General features: G+C 43.0%; 1 protein-coding gene across 1 annotated transcript in view; it reads left to right on the forward strand.

The window, feature by feature from the left end:
• The first annotated feature begins 4,216 nt into the window (after positions 1-4,216).
• INTU (inturned planar cell polarity protein) overlaps positions 4,217-14,626 on the forward strand; it is a 116,706-nt gene continuing 106,296 nt past the window's right edge. The window contains exon 1 of the mRNA XM_089672186.1: positions 4,217-4,516. Within this exon, the coding sequence (XP_089528312.1) occupies positions 4,410-4,516 (107 nt within the window). The 5' untranslated portion in view covers positions 4,217-4,409. The remainder of the gene's footprint in view (positions 4,517-14,626) is intronic.

The raw sequence follows: 14,626 nt of genomic DNA on the forward strand, positions 1-14,626 counted from the left end.
ATTCTATCAAATGTGAGTGGCCTGGTGTTTTGACATTATTGCATGCTGGGTGTTGCAGTATTACACTATATGTGTTTTTATTTCTCCTACATTATTTTGGAGCCTGTCTGGGAGGAGATGTTTGGAGGTATTAGAAGGTGGATTGAAGGTCTTGTGGTGGAGTGGAGTTCTGGAGGCTGAAAAGAAGGGTCTAGGATCCCTAAAACACCTAAAAGGTGTTTACTTTACCAGAATCTGGTGAGTGTGGTATATGTTGGTTGGAGCACTGGTTCATGGTGGTAGCACACTTCTTTTGAACAAAGATTTTCTTTTGTTTTTGTTTTTTTAATTATATATTTTTGTTTTTTGATTTTTAATATATTTTTGTAACACTTTATATTTCACACGATTTTTGGAGTGGGACTATTTGTTCAATATACTTTTATTGGTTTTATTATTATTTGCGCTGTTTATGTCGATTTTAAATTTTTTGGTGTTTATTGCACTTGTGTATAGCAGCATTTAATTTATTTATTAATTGGGTATACACATTTCTTTGGTGCTGGGCATTTATGATTATAATTTGGAGGTATAGCACTCTCAGCAGTATAGACCAAGATTCTATTGTTTTTCTATGCTATTCTAATCTATTATTTTCTATTCTAATATTTTCTAGTCTAATCTATTCTATTCTTTTATGTTTTATTCTATTCTTTTCTTTTCTTATTCTAATTCGATTCAAATTTCATCTCGTTATTTCAGATTTGTTACTATTGTAATTTGGAGACATCCAAACGAACCGCCCCATCTAACTCTGATGTAAGGGGGCACTCTGGTGTATGGGGGAACACTGGGGACACTGATTTAAAGAGGGACTTTTGGAACCCTGATGTATAGGGGAATGCTGGTGACTTTGATATAAGGGGGAATTCTGATACGAACACAGGGTTCATCCTGACTGCTGCACTCTATATCCTGTTTTGCATGTTACTTACTCCTCCTGACCCCAGCACTCTATACATTACGTTGTACATTACATTCTACCAGTTTCTACCAAGGTGTTCAATGTCCCAACGGTTACTGGTTTTAATGAAGTTCTTATTTAAGGTAGGCTCAGTCAAGCAAAATGATATTCTTTTTTTGTGTGCACAAAAGCATATGGAATAGAAATGTTTAATTTTAAAAAATGATCCCTTGTCCTTAAGTTTATTTGTGTCTGTGAGGCTGTCAGTTGTGATGCAATAATTAGAAATATTTTGTGGGTACAAGGACTGTTAAATGTGTGCCTTGTATATAGCAATTAGGGACATATTCTGTTTAATCATCCCTGATAATCAGTGCCTTGATTATCAGTGAAGTCCTATTAATGCCCATCAGTGCAATATAACAGTGCCCATTAGTGCTGCCTATCAGTGCCACCTTATCAGTGCCGCCTCGTCAGTGCCACCTCATCAGTGCCACCTCATGAGTGCACATCAGTGCAGACTCATCAGTGCCAACTTATAAGTACCCATCAGTGCAGCCTCGTCAGAGCACATCAGTGAAGAAGAAAATTTACTTATTTGCAAAGTTTTCTAACAAGAAAAACATTTTTTTTAAGTCTGTTTAAGTTTGTTTAGCAAAAAATGAAAAACCCAGTGGTGATTAAATTCCACCAAAAGAAAGCTCTATCTGTCTCAAAAAATTTGAAAAATTTCATATGGGTACAATGTTGCATGACCGCGCAATCAGAGGGCATGGCCAGAATGGTGGCTGAGGCCATTCCTTAACATTGGACTCCTGGGGTTGGTTGAGCAGCGTCCATCCCTTTACTTGTATTGGCTGACATCATTCGGACTCATGCTCCCCTCTTCTCACTTGCCGGTGGGGTGATCTTTTTGTTTTCATCCATAGCTTGGAGGGGCACCACAAAGTATACTTTTCACCATGACCGCGCAATTGTCATTCAAAATGTGACAGTGCTGAAAGGCATAGGAATACACGGTTACACATATTTCTTCCACTTTTTTTAACACAGAAGCAGAAGAAAAATGGATGTGTGAAAGCAGCCCCAATCTTGGAATCTCTTGCTAACCACTTTACAACCAAACTATAGCCGAATGACAGCTACAGCGGTGTTGTCCCATTCTTGGAGGGCATCATATGACTTTCTCCCAAAACATCCCCCCCGCGGTGCGCACCCAGCACTGTCTGTGATCAGCCGTGCCCAATGACACAGCTGATCACAAAGTCAATACAGTCACTGGTTATCGGCAGCACTTTCCTCACACTGTCACAGCATGAGGAAAGTACTGCCGATAACCAGCAAGTGTCACAGAGGACATCTGCACTGATAATCTGGGCACTGATTATCAGTGCAGCCTCAAAAGTGCCCAGCAGTGGCACCCATCAGTGCCGCAGTCAGTGCTGGCAGTGCCGCCAGTCGGTGCCCATCAGTGCTGCCTATCAGTGTCCATAATTGCCACCTATCAGTGCCCGTCAGTTCTGCATATCAGTGCAGCATCATCAGTGCCTCATCAATTCCCACCAGTGCAGCTTATCAGTGCTGCCTATCAGTGCCACCTCATCAGTGCTGCCTATCAGTGGCGCCTCATCAGTGCCCATAAGTACTGCCTCATCATCATTGCCACCTCATCAGTGCTGCCTATTAGTGCTGCCTATCAGTGGCGCCTCATCAGTGCCCATCAATGCTGCCTATCAGTGGCGCCTCATCAGTGCCCATAAGTGCTGCCTATCAGTGGCGCCTCATCAGTGCCCATCAGTGCTGCCTATCAGTGGCACCTCATCAGTGCCCATCAGTGCTGCCCATCAGTGGCGCCTCATCAGTGCCCATAAGTGGTGGCTATCAGTGGTGCCTCATCAGTGCCGCCTATCAGTGCAGCCTCAGTGGAGAAAAATTACCTGTTTGCAAAATTTTATATTAGAAACAAAGAAAAATGTTTTGCTCTTTTTTTTTTGTTTATAGAGCAAAAAAAAAAAAAAACACAGTGGCAATCAAATATCACCAAAAGAAAGCTCTGTGTGAAAAAAATGATAGAGAGTGGTGCCTCATCAGTGCTGCCTATCAGTGGCGCTTCATCAGTGCCCATCAGTGCTGCCTATCAGTGGCGCCTCATCAGTACCCATCAGTGGCGACTCATCAGTGCCCATCAGTGCTGCCTATCAGTGGCGCCTCATCAGTGCCGCCTATCAGTGGCGCCTCATCAGTGCTGTCAGTGCCCATCAGTGCTGCATATCAGTGGCGCCTCATCAGTGCCCATCAGTGCTGCCTATCAGTGGCGCCTCATCAGTACCCATCAGTGGCGACTCATCAGTGCCCATCAGTGCTGCCTATCAGTGGCGCCTCATCAGTGCCCATCAGTGCTGCCTATCAGTGGCGCCTCATCAGTACCCATCAGTGGCGACTCATCAGTGCCCATCAGTGCTGCCTATCAGTGGCGCCTCATCAGTGCCGCCTATCAGTGGCGCCTCATCAGTGCTGTCAGTGCCCATCAGTGCTGCCTATCAGTGGCGCCTCATCAGTGCCCATCAGTGCTGCCTATCAGTGGCCCCTCATCAGTGCCGCCTATAAGTGGCGCCTCATCAGTGCTGCCTATCAGTGGCGACTCATCAGTGCCCATCAGTGCTGGCTATCAGTGGCGCCTCATCAGTGCCGCCTATCAGTGCAGCCTCAGTGGAGAAAAATTACCTGTTTGCAAAATTTTATAATAGAAACAAAGAAAAATGTTTTGCTCTTTTTTTTTTGTTTATAGAGCAAAAAAAAAAAAAAAAAAAACAGTGGCAATCAAATATCACCAAAAGAAAGCTCTGTGTGAAAAAAAAAAGAAAAAAGAGATTTCATATGGGTACCGTGTTGCATGACCGCTCAATTGTCATTCAAAGTGAGACAGTGCTGAAAGCTGAAACTTGGCCTGGGCAGAAAGGGGGTAAAAGTGCCCGGTAGGCAAGTGGTTAAACTGTACTTATGGGAACGGCACAGGAATATTCACATTATGAATCCAGAGTTCAAAGGGAAATATAACAAGCAGCCTGCTCTGGAATAGCCGCCTCTACCACACATAGAACTTGTACTGAGGAACCACTGAAGTACGATGTACACCGGGAGAAGCATCCAAAGCCCGCTGTCGTACGGCATTCTGGGAAGTGTAGTCCAGGGATGGCTGCACAACGTTCTACAACGACTCCCAGAAGCCTTGCGTTGATGGGTCACGTGCTCTGCGGGCCCAATCCTGTATGAGATGCCCGGAGGAGTCATTCTCTTACCTGTAACTGTTGCTACAAACGCTTTGTAGGAGGTGATGTGTAGCGGCTGAGGTGGGAAGTTGCTATGGTGGGAGGGGAAATAGTGGGGCTATGTGTGTTAGTCGGGCACAGCCGCTGCCTCTGTGTTTAGGTGGTGTAGTGTAGTTCGGGGGGGCTGTGTACAGGACATGGAGGAGGTGAGGGACAAGGGCGCTCTCCAGGAGGACGAGGATGACGGAGGAGGATGGGACAGCCGCTCATCATCATACACTGACTGCAGCAGCTGTTGCTCCAGGTAACCTGCCTCCTCTCACAGTCACCGATGTATACTGTGTGTAGTTCTGGATACGTCATCATTCTCTGCAACCAACTACTACAAACCATATATAATAATCATCAGGACTTTTTCCCAGCAGGAGTGCAGTGCATGCACCTCCAGCACTGAATGCATGTAATGGCAAGGGGTGCTGGGGTGTCTTGGAAGGTCTATTGATGCTGGCCACTGGGTGATCACTGGAGGATCTATTGTTGCTGGTGGGGGATCTACTGTTGATGGAATGGTCTATTGTTCCTGGCTTATGGAAGGTCTGTTGATGGTTGCTGCTGGGGAAATTACTGGGGGATCTATTGTTGCTGGTAGGGGGTCTACTGTTGGGGGAATGGTCTATTGTTCCTGGCTTATGGAAGGTCTGTTGGTGGTTGCTGCTGGGGGATCTATTGTTGCTGGTGGGGGATCTACTGTTGAGGGAATGGTCTATTGTTCCTGGCTTATGGAAGGTATGTTGGTTGCTGCTGGGGGATCTATTGTTGCTGGTGGGGGATCTACTGTTGAGGGAATGGTCTATTGTTCCTGGCTTATAGAAGGTCTGTTGATGGTTGCTGCTGGGGGATCTATTGTTGCTGGTGGGGGTTTCTGTTCAGGGAATGGTCTATTGTTCCTGGCTTATGGAAGGTCTGTTGACGGTTGCTGCTGGGGGGAATCACTGGGGATCTACTGTTGAGGGACTACTGTTGAGGGAATGGTCTATTCCTGGCTTATGGAAGGTCTGTTGATGCCTGCTGCTTGGTGATCACTGGGGGATCTATTTTTGTTGAGGATGTCTATTGTTGCTGGTGGGGGATCTACTGTTGAGGGAATGGTCTATTGTTCCTTGTTAACCACTTCCTGTCCGGACACTTTTACCCCTTCCTGTCCAGGGCAATTTTTAGCTTTCAGCGCTATCACACTTTGAATGACAATTGCGCGGTCATGCAATACTGTACCCATATGAATTTTTTACCATTTTTTTGAGACAGATAAAGCTTTATTTTGGTGGTATTTATTCACCGCTGGGATTTTAATTTTTTTTACTATGTAAATGAAAAAGTTCAAAAATTTTGAAAAAAAGTGTTTTTTTAAATAAAATTTTGCAAATAAATAATATTTCATCATAAATCTTAGCCAAAATTTATTCCGTTATTTTTTTAGTATAAAAAAAATCCAAATTAGTTTATAACCAAAAATTATAATTTTTAAACTTTTTTTACATTTTATTTTATTTTTTTATATTATTTTTTTTTATTTTTTTTTTTTTTTTTTACATACTGTCACCCTAGCAGTACACTGTCACCATGGTGACACTGTACTACTTGTGGAGGGTGATGAAGATTTTTTTTTTTTTTTTTTACACTGATTGCTTTTACACCCATATAGGATGTAAAAGCAATCATTTCTCTTTCTCTCTGTCTGCATTCCTGCAGTCATTGAGAATTACTGAGTGAGCTGTGAGTGGTCACAGCTTGTCACATGGTACAAGGCTGTTGTGAATAGCCTTGTACCATGTGACCTCTGTGATCATTCACAGATTTCACACATAGTAAGCAATGATGTCACAAGTGACATCTTGCTTACTACTTTGCATGTGATCACTGATTCGCCAATCAGTGATCACATGATCGGGACCTCATACAGAGGTCCCGTCCGACGATCGGTGTTTCACTGTGTCCGGAGGACACCGGATCGCGGTGGTGCGCGCTCCCAGGGAGCGCGCACAGCTAGAAAAGGCGGGTGCCGATTATGGACGGCAACCCGACCCTGGACTGCCACCGCCCTGCCGTTTATAAACAGCAGGCAGACGGCAAGAGGTTAATGGAAGGTCTGTTGATGCGGGCTGCTTGGAGATCTGTTGTTGCTGCTGGGGGTATTTTGTTGTGGGGGGTCTATTGTTGCCGAGGAAGGGGTCCTTTTGCTGCTGGCTGTGGGAGGTCTATTTTACTGTGAATCCCATACAAATTAGCACCACAAAATGATATATGACTCTGCCTTCTCTAAAAGGAGTGGTACTGGCAAGATACAGTGCTCGGAGGTGGATAGGGGGGAGGAGACAGGAAGTGACTCAAAAGGAGTTCCTGCACCTATTGTCTGAGAAAAATATCCCTGATAATACTCAATATATAGTGAATGTTTGAGTTTGTAAAGAAGAATACAAACACTGCTATTTTTTGAACAGTCTAATATTCACTTTTCTTCAATTTTTTTTTAGAGGAACAACACAAATTTGATATTTTTCTGCATGTTTGGATTTGGAATATAATGTGTAGTGTTCCCAATGCATTTGTGTGTATGGAAATAAAAGCTATTAGAAGGATTTTGAGCTTTATTCACTTTTTTCAACATACTGCTATTATTTTGAACACAACTGTATATATATTTTTTGTAATTTAAAATTGGTCTTTTTTTGTTTATAGCGCAAAAAAAAACCCTGCAGAGGTGATCAAATACCACTGAAAGAAAGCTCTATTAGTGGGGAAAAAAGGACATAAATTTCATTTATGTACAGAGTTGCATGACTGCGCAATTGTCAGTTAAAGTAACGCAGCCCTGTATCGCAAAAATTAGCCTGGTCAGGAAGGGAGGTAAATCCTCTGGGGGGCAAGTGGTCAAAGCAGAACAAAACCCATCGATTTAATGTTAGTGCCAATTTACACTATATGCGGTGACAGGGGCACACCGCAAACAATTGTTTCCTGTGCGTCCCATTCGCACTGCAATGTAGCCTAGTGCTGCACTAGAATGCTTCATTGTAGTGCAGCACATCTGGCCTAACTGTCAACACATCGTGCTACTCAACATTGCAATGAAGGAAGTGTATGTTGTGTACATGTCGCATAAAGTTTTTTGAATGCACTAATAAATTGGGCAATTTTGCCAATTAGGAAAAAAGGTGCCGAAAAATGGCCACAGAAAAAAAACCTGATTTTACTGCATTTAGGATGCTTCTTTCATAGGTCATGTGACTCAAAAACACGTGTGCATTTTTGATGCGATTTTGCTGCATTTTCAATGCATTTCAGGCTTGCTTCCCACCTATACAGTTTGTGTTTTGTCTGTTTTGTAGTGCGTTTTTGACGCTTTTTTTTAAAGCAGTTTGCTTTTTTTTATTTTTTTTTTTTAGTTTTGGCCGACTTGTTGCTGGTCAGATTAAAAACACAATGCATCAAAAACACATGAAGAACGAGTCAAAAACACACTACATGTGTTTTCTGCAGCATCTCTAGAATGACGGCTACAGCGCGGTGGTCCAGTCCTGTGAGGGTGTCAGACATTAATGGCTGTGTGTTGAGTTACTTTGAGGGGACAGCAAATTTACACTGTTATACAAGCTGTACACTCATTACGTCACATTGTAGCAAAGTGTCATTTCTTCAGTGTTGTCACATGAAAAGATAGAATAAAATTTTACAAAAATGTGAGGGGTGTACTCACTTCTGGGAGATACTGTATATTGAATTTAAAGGGATGCATTTTTCTAGAACTTTTCTTGCACTTGATCCCTTCGGAAACTGCTCAGTGTAAAAGCAGCCTATTGGCCAAAAGGGTGCTGAAAATAGATTAATGATATTATTTTAAAAGTCAAATATAATTCAATTATATATGAAAAATTAAAAAAAAAAAACTTGTCCGTTTTGGACTTCGGCCAAGTGCATCCTGAATTTTCGGTACACCACTAATAAAGGTTGCTTCACCGCCTCCTGCCTGCCATATGTCATATGGCTCTAGCTGCGCATGTGCACACGGCGATCAGTGGTGCACCCTGTCTTTGGGACACAGCGGATCACTGATCGTGGTAAAGAGCCAATGACGTAAGCTCTTTCATGTGATCAGCTGTGTCCAATCACAGCTGATCACATGTAAATAGGAAATGCCAATTGTCGGCTGTCTTCCTCAGGCTGACAGCGTGTGAGAAGAGAGCAGGTAAGCGGCATTCCTCAGAGGGGACGTTTACACTGATCATCAGTGCAGCCCCATAATTGCCACCTGTCAGTGCCCATAATTGCCGCCTATCAGTGCACATCAGAGCTGCCTTTCAGTGCCGCCTATCAGTGCCAGTCAGTGTAGCCTATCAGTGCTATATATGAGTGCTGCCTTTCAGTGCCCACCAGTGCTGCCTGTCAATGCCCATCAGTGCAGCCTATCAGTGTCCATCACTGCAGCCTCAATGGCATACGTCAATGAAGGAGAAAATTCCTTATTTACTAAATTTACTGAAACTTAAGAAAAAACTTTTTTTTCAAAATTTTCAGTCTTTTTTTAGTTTGTTTAATCACCACTGGGTTTTTTATTTTTTGCTAAATACCACCAAAAAAAACCTCTATCTGTACCAAAAAATGATAAACATTTCATTTGGGTACAGTTTTGTATGACTGCGTAATTGTCATTCGAAGTGCGACAGCACTGAAAGCTGAAAATTGGCCTGAACAGAAAGGGGGTAAAAGTGCCCAGTAGGCAAGTGGTTAAAAAAAAAAAAAAAGGGAGCCATGTGATGCACTGAATTGAACATTACACTGCCCCCTAGCACAGCGGGCAATGCGGAGCAGTGGCTGTTTTGCATTGTGGTGTGAAATAATACGGCATTTCGGGAATGTAACTGTCACATTGTCTTGTGCTCTCAACCAAACTGTCAAACCATCAAATGGCTGGTGTTCTAACATGATCACATGTGTAGCAAAATGGCAGTTGCAGATCAGAGGTTAATATGGCAACTTCCTTGGCTGAAAAGGAGAGGAGGGTTTAGTTCCACTTTTAACTGGACGTAGATGGGCCTGAAATTCGGCCGGTTCACCAGGAATTGGCCATATTCAATCCATCTATGGGAAGGCTGGATGTACTGAGGTTGATTTATCAGTTGACTTCAGTAGAACCAGCCTGTAGATTTTTTTTTTTTTTTTTTTTTTTTTAATGCAATTACTGCCAGTGAGTATAGATCACTGCATGGCTAGCCTTAGTCAGTGTGTAGTTGGATGTAAATGTAATTTCCATCTGACTATCTCTAAATCCTTTTCTGTTTTTCTGGATTTAAATATTATGGGTTCAAGGTGGTCCAAACTAAGTGGCCATTTGTTGACGACACAAGCAAATCTGACAGTTACATTCCTGACGTGCTGGGGATGTAACTTTTTTTTTAAACTAAAATTGATGGGTTTAGTTCCGCTTTAAGCTGCCCGTAGATGGATCAAAATTTGTTCAGTTCAGCAGAGAGCAGCCAAATTTTGATTAGTGGCTGGCTAGCTGATCAGAAAAAAATGATTAATTGTTTTCATTGTTCCTGAACCTCGTTCCTGAATGTACAGGGCCCTAAACATTGATACCACTCAGTATAGCTTCAAGTCACAGCCAAAGGCCCCTTTCACACGGATGTTCCGATCGGGTCAGCCTGTTCATTTTGTCAGGTGGACCCGATTGGAACCTCTATTCTCCTCTATGGAGCAGCGGGTGTAAATGGATATGTGTCCGTTTACACTTGCCAGCATCCTATCCAATCTGCCAAAAAGAGACGGAGGGGGATCCATTCCCCTTCCGTCCATCAGATGGGATGGAAGTTGGATGGAAACAGACAGGCGGTCCGTTTTCATCCGACCGCCCATAGAGGACAGCGTTCTGTGTCTGCTCTGCAGCAGCGGAGCGGACACGGACCTGTCATCCACTTGCTTTGCGGGGATCAGTGGAGAGATTCCTGACTTTCCTGGGCCACATTAAAAAAAGAGGAATTGTCTTGGGCCACACATAAGCAATGCATACATAAACTAACAATAAGGATAGCTGTTGAACACAAAAAGTCGGGCAGATCACAAGTTAACAATCAATGATTTAGATCAGGGGTCTCCAAACTGTGGCCTGAGGGCCAGATATGGCCCTTTGATATCCTTTATCCAGGCCTCGGGGCACTATTCCTCCCATTGAGAGGGGCAATGGGGCAACTCTTCTTCCATTGAAACCAATGATGGTGTACTATTTTTCTCACTAGAACCAATGATGGTGTACTATTCCTATTCTTCCCACAAATACCAATGATGGGGCAGTACTCCTACTGACCATCAGCCCTGCAGCCATGTTTATTCTCACTGACGCTGGGGCCAGGACATTTTTTTTTGTCCTCACTGGCCCTAATCTGGCCCTCCTAAAGTCTGAAGGACCATATACTGGTCCTTTGTTTGAAAAGTTTGGAGATCCCCTGATCTAGATAATGTACCAATCTGAGTAATAAAACTTTTTTCTTAATATTCTTTTGTAATACTTTGTTATAAAAGTAAAAGAGGGCACCATAAAAATAGTGCGATATTTGGCCTTGTTTTTGATAAACTAACAAATCAATAATCTGGTTTGATGGATATAGAAGCAATTCTCAAATTCTCAAGGTGCTCATCAGATATTTTGTTTCTAATTTTGCACTTCGTGTGCTCGATCCTTGTAAATAGTTGCTCACAAAGAGATTTTTCTTTGGGTAGATAAAACTTATAAAAGTCCAGTAAAGAGAAACTGTCAAATTTTTCTTTGGCCGCATATGTTCGCTAAGTGTAAATGTATTTTTACAAAAAAATTACACAAAAGTCAACATATGAGGGGCATTCAGGTCAAACCGGGACTTTTCATTTTACAGGTATAAAAAGGGATGTAGCGTAGTGGTATTACACGCAGTAGTAGTGTCAAGAGTGTCCTACTACTGATGGATGGCGCACATGTCGCGGGCCAGTCCAGAGACCGTTAATCAAGATGGCAGACAACAGTTAGTGTGTGCATGGAACAGCATGTGGTGATGAAGTATTTTGTGAACGAAGGTGTAAAACCCACGGATATCTACAGAAGACTTTAAGCACAGTACGGTGATGAGATGCTCAGCTGCAGTAAGACATTTGAAAATGTTTCAAAGATGGCCATATGTCCTCAGTAATGATTCCGGCCGTTGTGGTTCCCAGCTCACTGCAGTCATTCCTGTGAACATTCAGTGCGTGGAACGCCTGATCCTGGATAATCGACTCATAACCTGCCGTGAAATTGCACAAGAGACAAATCTTTCTGTGGAAATGGTGAACACGATAACGAATTGAAGCAGGCTGTCCTAGGATTGTTAAGGAGTATTGACCAATCTTTGTATGCCAAAGCTTTCCAGGCATTAGACGGTGGGATAAGTGTATAAGTGTGTCAGGGGAGTATATCGAAAAATAAATGTACTTTGCACTCCTTGAAATGTTTTTTTAATATATAAACTCAAAAGTCCTGGTTTGACTTGAACGCCCCTCGTATTTAAAGATTTCCCGGCAAATATTTTATTTCCCCATGCAATGGGGCTGTGCTCATTTTTTGTCTAGGGGTTCCCAAAGCTTATATATACTAACCTAATCCACCGATCCTCCAAGAGCAAGACTGGTCCCCACTGCCCCACCCCCCACGCTAACAGGCTTGTGAATGGGCTGTTCCTAACTTCATCACGCCCATAGACCAGCTCCAGACATGAGGACAGCAGGAACAGTCCACCACTGGACATGGGGGAGCTTGGTTTTCCGGAGGACAGGGTAAGTATAGCTTTTTCCCGAGCCCCTTGACAAAAATTAGCAATTAACAATGTTTGTTGTTTTGCCCCATTCATAGCCATCTTGGACAGCAGATTGGACATCTCTGGTCTAAAGGTTTACCTTCCTAACCCATTCCTTCTTTGTTTTGTTTTTTTCTTTTAATTTTCAAAAACGATATTTTTCAGAATTATTTTTCTATTTTGTATACCATTGTTGCCACCTCCAAGCCCTTTAAGAGGTTCTAAATGCTGGGAGGCAGCCATTCCAATAATGTGACTCCTGTGATTGGCAGTTACATAATCAGAAAGCTCCCAGTCACAAGTATGCATTGGGAGCTTTTTGGTTCCCCCGCTGGTAACTGTTTCGGGAGCGCACAGGGCTGACGCTTACAGGACAGTAACCTGTTTACATAGGACCGCATATATGCAACCTATCGCCGTTGAAGCCCACCGCTGAGAGGCTGCATCTATGCGCACCTCCGACGGGAAGTGGTTAAAATAAACTTTGCAAGAAACATATCAATTATCATTGTGGACTTTCTGAAAATGCTAGTCTCTTTGGCCATTAGGCTAACCTGCTGGCTTTGATACTTTAGATTCATTGACTGATAAAAAATATGTTCAAACTTTTGACATTTTGCCAGTTTTTGTTTTGTTTTTTTGCCCCATTGGGGAGACTTACCTTCACTTCCAGTCCCATAACCAAAACAGGAAGTGGAATCGATAAATCTACTTGTCTAGCCCATACATGGATTGAATTTCGTCCGGTCCCATGTATTTCCGGATTAAGTCTGAGGAGAACTGATTGGCACCTATGACAGTGGGATGAAGGTGGGGGAAGATCTGGGAAGTGGGCACAGAGGGGTGCATGGAACTAAAAAGGGGGGTTCAGAGGGAGGAAGATGGACTGAAAGGGCACTTCAGGCTTGTTCAGGTGTGCAGGTATCATTACTGCCCATTTGAAAAGCAATCTGTGATGGAATACTTTTCAGGAGGCATTTCTCAGGCATTCAGGAGGCATTATGTTGCCACCATTCTATAACTGCATACATTGCATGTGGTTGTTCCCATTCAGTTCAGTGGGACAGGTTCACTTGTGGTAACTCCCCCCAATGAGACATGCTGTTTAAATTTTTGCTATGGCCACAACGCAGTGTGTATACAGCCCTGAGCGACTGCATCTCCTTGTTCAGGAGGGTGGTCAGGGGTGGATGGGGGGGTCTCTGGTGAGAATTGGTAAAACTGTGGCTTTACCCTGCCCTTCCTAGTAAACGGGTCCTAGGGAAGGGAGAAGACTATGGGGCTCTTGTGCAGACTGCCCTCACTCCCCAGTGGTGCTCTGCTGAGATTGTATGGTGTGTTCTTAGCAGGCAAGCTTTCTTTTCTGTTCAAAACAGGTTGTTATTGGAGGAAGGCGAAAGCCAGATACTCCTTCCAGCAGCTATCGAGGCACCTGCTCCTTACTGACAAGCATGACACTGTAGTCACTCCTGTCAGTGAGGCACTGGAGAATGGAGTTGCTGAAGCTCCCAGCTGCTCCCCCCTTTCACCTATCAACACTGCTCCTGGGGCATGTGCCCATTCAACTGATCATTCCACATACCTCACCAAACAGTGCAAGTTCCTTTCTGTTCTTATCTGTAGTGAATTGGGGTTGACCCTTGAAGTGCACCTATGCTCCTAGCACACCAGTTCACTAGCACAGTGAATGCTATTTAGTTATCTTATACCCTAGCATTCTCTGCAGTATCACTACCTGTAAACCAGTTATCAGTCTAACTAAAAAACTGACAGGGTTGTCGTCAGACATAAATCAGCTGTTGAAGCAGTGCTTGTATGGTGTAAAATTGCTCCCAACTGTCTGAGGGATAGTTCACAGACTGATGTCAGTAAAGATTTTGCACCTGCTGGTTGTTAGAGCATCCATGGTGTTGATTTGCCAGCATATGGTAACAATAATATGTTTGACAGCGGCATCTCTTTGTGTATTGGATTACAGTGAACATTATATAGCAAATGTAACCTAACCAGGATACTTTAAACCAGTTCATTGCTGGAGTGGAAGTAAATTATTAAAGGTAAACGCCCGTGAAACAACTAAATATACAGAGGAAAATGTTTTAACTGCCATTTTTTTTCTGGTCAGCCTTTTCTTGGATTTATGCGGCTTTGCCAGAAAAGCATTTGCAGTTTGGTAATACAAGTTGTGTCCCTCCCGAATTCAGTTATTAAACATTGAAAGGAGAAGCAAAAGACTTACAAGCTGATCTCTGTGTAACTCTCTTATCAGCATGTTCCTTGTTGGCATGTGGTATTGATCTTTACAGCTGGTGAAATGCTTTAAGGCAAGTTATCCAGGCTACACTAGAACCATCAACTAAAGATAGTTTATTAGAGGTTACAAAATAAATTACTGTATCACCCAATATATGGCTTCCATTTAGTAGCCCAAAAAGGCATACAAAAAAGAAGGGTTTGTGAAAAAGAATTCACAGGAAAGCGGCTACATTATGAACAGAATGTGATACTCAGAAAAATTTCCAAAAATTATGCTTTAATACATATAAATATTTGAC

Source organism: Staurois parvus, unplaced genomic scaffold (genome assembly GCF_062004578.1).
Source record: "Staurois parvus isolate SC_StPar_1 unplaced genomic scaffold, SC_StPar_1.0 ptg000122l, whole genome shotgun sequence".
In the NCBI taxonomy this organism is placed as follows: Eukaryota; Metazoa; Chordata; class Amphibia; order Anura; family Ranidae; genus Staurois; species Staurois parvus.